The sequence below is a fragment of the Trachinotus anak genome, unplaced genomic scaffold, assembly GCF_046630095.1.
Source record: "Trachinotus anak isolate AG129_WGS33_773 ecotype Australia unplaced genomic scaffold, CSIRO_AGI_Tana_v1 ptg000024l, whole genome shotgun sequence".
In the NCBI taxonomy this organism is placed as follows: Eukaryota; Metazoa; Chordata; class Actinopteri; order Carangiformes; family Carangidae; genus Trachinotus; species Trachinotus anak.
Genome location: NW_027273875.1, coordinates 8,512,927 through 8,521,899, shown reverse-complemented (window position 1 = coordinate 8,521,899; position 8,973 = coordinate 8,512,927). Strand labels below are relative to the sequence as shown.

General features: G+C 40.7%; 1 protein-coding gene across 1 annotated transcript; it reads left to right on the top strand.

The window, feature by feature from the left end:
• The first annotated feature begins 225 nt into the window (after positions 1 to 225).
• LOC139607679 (transgelin-like) lies at positions 226 to 6,343 on the top strand. Its single transcript, XM_071460764.1, has 5 exons — positions 226 to 364; positions 4,219 to 4,405; positions 4,509 to 4,680; positions 4,829 to 4,931; positions 5,067 to 6,343. The coding sequence occupies exons 2-5, from the start codon at positions 4,226 to 4,228 to the stop codon at positions 5,215 to 5,217; spliced, it is 606 nt and encodes a 201-aa protein (XP_071316865.1). The 5' UTR covers positions 226 to 364; positions 4,219 to 4,225; the 3' UTR covers positions 5,218 to 6,343.
• Positions 6,344 to 8,973: the final 2,630 nt, after the last annotated feature.

Sequence of the window (8,973 nt, the reverse complement as noted above, 5' to 3'; positions counted from 1 at the left end):
TTAGCGGTAGAGGGAGAAATTTGGAGAATTCTTTTCAGTGACCACACCAAATTCTCCAGTCACATGCCCTCTTTTTCCTTCCCGTCCTTCTCCTAAATAAGGAATTACAATTTGAGTGGGGAAAAGGAGAAAAAGCAAAGGGGCAGGTCATAGAGTGAAACAAGAGGACCTGAGGGCGTGTTTCTCTCTCCCTCTCTCTGATGAATGTGGTGAAGTCATATATTTGAGACAAGGGTGTTTGCTGTATTTATACTGGCGCTTCTCTACAGTGCACTCTGCACTGAGTTGTAAGGAAGAAGAAGAGCGGGAACACAGCAACACAAGCTCAAACCCACCTGTACTCACCTGAAAGCTTCTTCACAAAGTAAGTAAACACTTCTCTCTTGGCCTCACTCATCAGTCTCTGTTTACTAGTTTCTACACTGCCAGTCAGAAGATTTCTTTGCTGCTTTGTGGAGCTTGTGGCTACCACTGTGCAGGAAACATGAGGGGGAAAAAAAAAGGACTATAATGTATCACACACCCCACCCTCTCTCTCCGTCTCCTTCTCTGTTGCTCATGTTGGTTCATGAACAGACTAGGGCTGAACGCCCAGTTAAAGTTTAGCTCTTTGTGTGTGGAATAGATAGCTTCTGAATGACCCATGAGTCTGTAAATTCTTGTGTTATGAAATCCTCCTCCTTATCTACCTCTCAGCTCTCAGCTCTCTTCACAAATACCCTCAGCAAAAATGTGAGGCCTCACAGTTTCAGGGAGTGTTAACAGGTTCAGCTCCTGACAATTCACACATCAGAGACTCCTCAAAATGTAGCCCGTGCTGTCTAATAATATGTCATTTTCATTTTAATATATGCTCTGAACACCAGGCTGCTCTGGTTCAGGATATGGCAGTAAAACCCTGCGTGTGCTTGTTACACATGTTGTGACATTTATGGACCAACGTTCAGTTTTAAGTGCAAGCATGTGCTTTGGGCTGTGAGATAACTCTAAGACTGTGACTTTAAGTGGTTTATGGGCTGCTCTTGCTATCTTGAGTGACAAGGTAAACTAAAGAGCGTTGAAATAACAGTGTGGCTCAGCAGCAGATAGGACTGTGCATATTCATGGCACAAAGGTTTCAAAGGTTTTAGTCTTTTCTCAAACTAAATGAGTCACTAATCAGATTTCATTGAGCTGCGATGGTGATGAGTTGTAAAGAGCGGTGACCAGTGATGATGTAGTTTTATGCAGCTTTGTTGCAACAGCATGAGAGTTGTGAAACATCTTGTAACACATGACTCCAAATCGCTATGATACAAAAGTAGAAGAATCTGGGCGGGAGATGAGAATGATTAACACAACAGTAACAACTGGAGTTGCATCTGAGTAAGACACTTAACCCTCAAACTTCACATGGGAGACTGGTGGGTGAGCATAGAGGGAGGGGGTTTGCTCAGAGTAGCAGTGTGCATGTGTACTAAGAAGTGCCACTGTGTAAAGGTAAAGCAGAGGGTTAATGGAAAAGCCTAAGTGTGCTAAAGTCTCCTGGGTTACTGAAGGTAAAAATAGTAATTTAGTGAGAAGGTAACAAAATCAGTTATATCACTATGCAGCAGGATTTCCCACTTACTATTGTTTGAATTGATTTGGTAAAAGAGACAAACTATTAGTGTCTGACTTAGATGGTTTGAATTAAAATAATTACCAGCTGAAAAGTGACACCATTTATGAGACATGCCAGTGCAAATGTAAAGGTAGTTATATATAGTAATTAGTGGGTAACAGCGTTTATATAGTTACATTACAGAAGCCATAAAGCTGACTGGGTGTGAGACGGCATATTGAACACAAAGCAAAGAATGTTAACAACTGCAGGACAGAACAAACAAGGCAAAATATATTGATTGGAAATGACAATGTGTTAGTTATCTCTTTGCCAGAGCATGTAAATGAATGAATGAATCGACCAATTTATGATACTTATTTTCTATATTTAGAAATCACCTCAGTAACCTCAGCAGCACACATCCATTATCGACATCCTGGTTTTGTGGGGGGTTGTAGCTGTGACTGTATGATTACAATATGTTCCCAGAAACTACCAGGCCGCTCCCAGTCGATTTCTAAAAGGCTCTGGCGGGGGCCAGTCCCACTCTGTCCCTGCTCTGCTCTGTCTGTTAGGAGTCTACTTTGACAGAAAACGTTGACAGAAAAATCGGTGCTGGAATTTGCAGAGTGGCAGAGGTATGACCTAATCTTGTGACAGCCAATCAGTGGTTTACATGTGTAGTTCAGGGATCAAAGTGCAGGTTAGAGTCAGGGTTAGACTCTTGACTTCACCATTCACTGTCCTGATATTTGCAGCTGCTGGATGCTCCCTGGCTGTGGTGGGACACCACAGACAGAGCTCCTCTGATTGAGAAAGAGGCTGTTCAAGAGTTCAGATGTTTGGATGTTTACTTCAGCCTTCTTGCTGTAACAAACTGGATTTGGAACAACTCAATGGACAGGAAGACGCTTCTCATCCACATGCCTACATAAGCAGTTCAGCCCTCAGACAATAAACAGAGACACAAGTGTGATCTATGGCAGCTAGGGCCCAAGTGTGGAGCTGTTAGTGATGATTTGTCAAACTATCAACACATATTGTGTAAGACTGACAAGCCTCTGTTTTTGCAAGGGATGTAATAGGTCTGCCATTCTGGCCTGGGGGGACAAATGTACTTTATGGCGTATATTAAATGCAGGGATGCACGCAATCCGACATGGTATTTCCAGCCTTTTACAATGCAAAAATGATACATTTTCACTGTATTTGCAGAATATATACAGTAAGTACCATACTGTGGGCATTTTTGTGCACATACTTGGGCAGGAAGCAAAAAAAAAAAAAAAAAGTAAGAGCTTCTTATCAACTTCTCCTACCAGCTATAAACATCTTCATATGTTATCTGCTGTGCCAGACATTCGCAAATGTCACTGGAATGTGTAACTAAGTGATTCTGATCAGTAAAAGCAATAACTGCATCATGGTGGTTATTAAGGCATAGCGTCTCATGCTTTCGCCATTTAACAGCCTTGATGGAATTTTTTGCTTAAAGGTCGTTTCCATAGCGAGCAGCAGTGTGTTGTTTTGTTTAGAGTCCTGTATACACATAGCTACCTTTGTCAGGGAGTGAGGAAGGAAGTGACAGCTGAATGAGCAAACAGGATGCAGGGAGTGGGGCAGTTCTGCTGAAGCTAACAGGAAGCTCATACTGCATTAATAAGTGAGATAGGCCAAACATAATTACTAACAGTGAACAGCAGGATTGTAATTCCTCAAGACATTTGGTGTTTACAATTTGCATGCACAAAATATTTAATAGTTAGTAATGTGAGAAAAGTCACACACATGGATTTTTGTACCTCTGTCCGCAATTTGCCATTGACTACTGTCCTTGCTTCTTAATTCTAGCCTATAATCAATGGTTTGACATTCTGGGAAATACACTTATTTGGTAGTGGAGAGTAAGATGAAAAAATTGATACCACTCTCAAATCTCACTAATCATTATATCATTGATCATTTATTAAATCCATACAAAACCCAAACTGTAAAACTACATTTTCCACGCTATATTTTTTTTTTTTTTTTTTTTTTTTACGGACAAAAATAATAAGATATAACATTTTAATTTGTGAACTTTAGAGTTAGCTAACTTTATTGCTGTTGGATGGAGCCAGGCTAGCGGTTTTTCCCTATTTCGAGTCTTTGTGCTAAGCTAGCTGGCCATAGCTTCATGTTTAACACACAGACATGAGAGAGGTATCATCTTCTTGTATATTCTCATCTAACTCTATTCGCAAACTATTCCTTTAACCATCAGCACTAGCTGCACTTACCATAACCTCGACTTGAACCTATTTTTAATCTGACCTCACCAAGGTTTGCACAGTAAAACAGCCCCTGTGCTGTTTGCTTACTCATTCTGAAAGTCTTATAACAGCTCACAAAAAACAGAACACACACCTGAAACGCATTCACACCCACATGTTCACATCAGGACGCGGGCGACTAATATCTATTATCTTGCTCTGAATGAAGGCCAGGACTTTGGGTGTGAGCAGGGTAGGGATTTGGATGTGAAGGTTGTTATGTCCATTAAATATCCATATTGAAAAGGACACAATAGGCTTTCAGTGAGTGAAGTTTGCTGAGCTACTTGCCTATCTAACGCCAACTTTTCCTCCCAACAGGATCAGCATGGCAAACAAAGGTCCTGCCTACGGTCTGAGCCGTGAAGTTCAGAGTAAAATTGATAAGAAATACGACCCGGAACTGGAGGAAAGGCTGGTGGAGTGGATCGTCGCCCAGTGTGGCTCTGACATCGGCCGACCTGAGGCAGGCAAGACCGGCTTCCAAATCTGGCTGAAGGATGGATGTGTGAGTGTTGGGTTTCCCTGAACATAAATGTCTGTTTACAGCATCATAATTTGCATTGTGTGCAGTATATTTAGAGGGATCTGCTCCTGCTGTGTGTCTTTAGGTGCTGTCTCAACTCATCAACAGCCTGTATGGAGCCAACAAGCCAATCAAGACCATCAAGACCTCGGGCATGGCATTTAAGCAGATGGAGCTAATTTCCATGTTCCTCAAAGCGGCGGAAAGCTATGGCGTCACCAAAACTGACATGTTCCAGACTGTAGACCTGTTTGAAGGTGAGGTAACCAGCAGAACTCCTCTGTATTGTTACAACAGAGTCTTGTTATTACTGTAGAAATGAGGGAATGAAGCTGCACTGAAGTCACTGTCTCGTCCCTGTATTTGTGTGGGCTCTATTCATTTCAAATTGTTGCATGTCTTCAGCCAAAGACCTGGCTGCCGTCCAGAGGACCCTGATGGCTCTGGGTAGCTTGGCGGTCACAAAGGATGATGGGAATTACAGAGGAGACCCCAACTGGTTCCATAAGTGAGTATGAGAACACCCCCCCCCCCCCCCCCCCCCCCCCCGTGCATGAACTACTCCGGTAAAACAAAGGAGGTTTCATTTCAGAGCTGAGGAATGACATTGTGGACTGAGAGTTGTGTGTTTGTATGTGCGCAGGAAAGCCCAAGAGAACAGGAGAGACTTCTCGGAGGAACAGCTGAACGAAGGCAGGAATATCATCGGCCTGCAAATGGGCACAAATAGAGGAGCATCTCAGGCCGGCATGACAGGTTACGGACGACCCAGGCAGATTATCAACAACCCCTGAACCCAAGCAGTGCTTAAACACTCCTCCAATACCCTCCTCCCTCTGTCCCCTGAAAGGCCAGCCAGTGAAGATGGAGAAAATCTCCACTCTTACCTTGGCCATTAGGAGGAATGTGACCTGACTGCTTTCAAGACAAAACTGGACCAAAACAGGGACCAACAGGAACATGTGCACATACACAACACACACTCCATGTTGAGGAAACAAACAGAAATAGAGACCTTTAAGTGATTAAACATTTAGATGGAGCATTTTACATAGTATTTTTACAACTACACTCTGCTAGGCCTTGTAAATATATGTTTTTTTCCATAAAGGATCATTCCAGTTGTTTTGCATGTCTTAACTAACTACTTAAAATCAAATGTGCAAACCATAAGATTTTAGATTTCTTACCTTCCAGACATCCACTGGTTTCAGTTCATTTCAGTGCACTGTACAAAAAACACGTAGAGACTTGTAACTCGCTTGAGAGAAGCAATCCATCACATGAAGTTTCCAACATTACTGCAACATGGTAATGCAGTCAAGAACGCTTTCCTGTTGGTGCATTCAAGGACACACCGAGATTTCAGAAATTTTAATGGATAAAACAACCAAATCCATGTTTGTTTTTTCACCGTGCAATCTGCTATCAATTCTTGTGTCAGGGTGTCCTTGAATGCATCACTAAGGAGGGTTTTGATAAAGTTCCCTGCTCATATCTGCAGTTCAACACAGCTATAAAGCTACTTTAACAAAAATGAATGTCAAAGAGCAAACTGAGCAAAGTGTGATAGATTACCTGTCTCGAGAAAGTTTCAAGTCTCTGCTGATTCATTATGTACCGGATTAAACAGAAACAAGTGGCAACCTGGAAGATAAAAAGTGTCTGGAGTGCCGTGGTTTACAATAATGTCAAGTACAACATTTGAAGTTAATAGGTTACAGCAAGCAAACCCACCTCTATAGTCAAGTAAGTTTAGAGAGTGAAATGCCTGGTTTCAAAAAAGAAAAACATAAAATACTGTTGTGCTCATTTTATCTGCTCCATAACACACTCTGTTAACTAATTTCTCATCAATGTTGGACCTTCTTTTTAGAGTTTAATGGAGAATATTAAAATAAAGTTGGATTTAATTGTAAAGAGGCCTCTTGTGTGATGAATAGATTAACTAAGAGAATAGTATCCTTTGTTGACATGATAGTGATAATCCCATTGATCACACACTGTGCTGTATGGTTCTTGATAACCTGGCACCAGTTAAACAGTAAACAAGATGAACTAATGTCTTGTACATGGCAACCTATAACAAACATGTCAGAGTTTCTTCAGGTAACTGCAGCTGAACGCCGAGCTTTGTTTGCTTTAAACCTGAGCTGTGCTCCACACAGAGATAAGAACGTGTGATAAAGTCAGCAAATAAAAAAAGGCAATCTGCCCAAAGGTGGGAGGAGAAAAAATGATGGGAGGGAGTGATGATGGGAGGGGATAAAGCCTGGATTTTTATGGCTGGATGGAATGAGAGAAACAAGGTGGATTTAGAGGAGGACGATCACTGTCCCCCTGCCAAGGTTTTGTTTATGCTGTGTCTTTTCTAGGACACAGACTAAGCTGTTCAGCATGAACTGACTCAGAAAAAGACCAGAGATGGAGAAGAAAAGTGGGTGAGAGAAGATAGTAAAAGAAGAAAGTCAGGCTTGACGGGAAGGAGAAGTGCTTTCTTAAACAAAACAAAAAAAAAAAGAAGAGAAATGTCCTGATGGAGTCATACACAGGAGATTAAGGTGGCTGGGGTCACGAAGAGTACAGGTCAAGACAGAATAGGACTTAAGAAATAAGAGAGCATTTCCAAAAAAGGACTGATCATTGCAGAGGGAGGACAAACAAAAAGACTTCCTTTTCCTCTTCCTTCTTATGCTCAGTGTGTTAACAGGAAACTGTATTCAGTATTGACACAGAGGACTAAAGTGGTATATTGTATATTCATGAGAAATAAGTACTACTTTAAAACAAGTGAAAACGATACGATAAATATGCAGTTTGCCAGTGGGGTGACGTATTCTTATGTTTTATTCTTTCATTTTTAGGTTTCTTATATATTATTTTCACAATTAAAGCATTAGAAAATTGCTTCTCCAACATGCTTGATCACTGTGCAGTCACACTTACATTAAATAGTTCATGAAGACTTTTTACAGAGTCTACTCCCCCTGATGTTGTGACGTCTTTATAAATCTTTTTATAATGTCTTCAATATTAAAACTTACTTTCCTGTTGAGGCTGCAGCACGTTAGTCTCTACGGGACAGCGGCTGTCATCTCAGCTGTAGTTTAGATGATTATAATTGTCAGAAAGTATTTATTATTTCAACACTAATATTTATTTCAGCACCAGCAGACTGGTTTGCTTTGGCATAAGTGAGCTCTTTGAGTCTCACAGTGCTCAACACATCAGCTCTAGTTTATCTCAAGGGTCCATAACCATAACCTGCCAAGACTCTTTAAGACTTGCAGCAAACATCACTGCCACACCGTCAACTGTTTGGTCAAGAAACAAACATGTTTCATGAAATGTGTATGGCAGGTCCGATAAAAATAGATTCATCTCAGACCTTTAAACTGTCTATTTTAATGCTTTTTATTCATAGTGTGTGAGTATCATCAACCACTTTATCACTGGAGGATCATGATATGGAGGTAATCATAGAAGACTTTACCATTCACTCCATAATACAGTATGTTCCTCTTGTATATCTTTACTCCAGTAACTCAGATTCCACCATTCATGTGTCTTTATTCTCAGAAAATTGATAAGTGTCACCAGCTTAATGAAAGCTATACACTGTTTCAGTCTTTAACATGCTCTGTTAGACAATTAGACTTTGCAAGTAGCTACAACTACTTTTACCTCTGAGATAACAAACTTCATCTCATAAGATTTACTCCCTGACTTAGCAATTTTATCAGGCATTGTTTGTAGTGAAGTGTAACTTATTGATGATTATTTCATGAATCAGTTAAGTGACTCACGATTAGTGCATGATTCATTTATTGTTAATTGCTCATTTTCAGACATATGAAGAGTGAAAACAGTGCTTTGAAATATTGACTGTGTTGTTAGAAAGCTGTGAATAATGTTGACAGATATGTACGGCTTTGCACTATGAGCCATATTCACCCATTCACTCAATGCATTTTCTATGCATACTTCAGTATCTTCGACATGCCGGAGGAGTCGGGGAATCAAACTACTGACCTTCTGATTAGTGGTTGACCCTCTATCCAAATACACATTGATTGTGCCAGCAGCAGCAGTTGCTTTGTCACAAGAAGGTTACTGAAAACTATAAATCCCCTCTTCTTATTCAGCTATTCAAGGTACTTTAGAAAAGTAATGCAGCGCAGGTACTCTGTAAAACACTGTGGGTGTATTCTTTCTACTCTGTGGAATGATATAATTATGTAAATGTGAGGAAAAATATGACACAATGACTCTGAGGTTGAGTTTTCATAACTCATAACTTCATTTCACTTCTGGCCTACCGCACCACTGTGGAAGGCCAGTTAAATTAATGAGATTGCAAAACCCACTTGTCACATTTGAAATATTCCCCAAGCAAGCTAAAACAAACACACATTTGATCTCTATCTTGTGGCCACAATCTTTCTAATGTGTCTGCAGCTACGCTGTGGCAGAGCAGTGGTGTCTGGCCTTTTTGACTCAGGAGCTATTTTCTTCATTCCATTAGGTTTTAATGAAAGTGTGGAAACACC

Excerpts from the sequence above, each read along its gene's own strand:
- LOC139607679 (XM_071460764.1), top strand. The coding sequence starts at position 4,226 with ATGGCAAACAAAGGTCCTGCCTACGGTCTGAGCCGTGAAGTTCAGAGT. Across the intron at positions 4,681-4,828 it reads GACTGTAGACCTGTTTGAAG|CCAAAGACCTGGCTGCCGTC; the intron begins GTGAGGTAACCA and ends GCATGTCTTCAG. Across the intron at positions 4,932-5,066 it reads GACCCCAACTGGTTCCATAA|GAAAGCCCAAGAGAACAGGA; the intron begins GTGAGTATGAGA and ends GTATGTGCGCAG.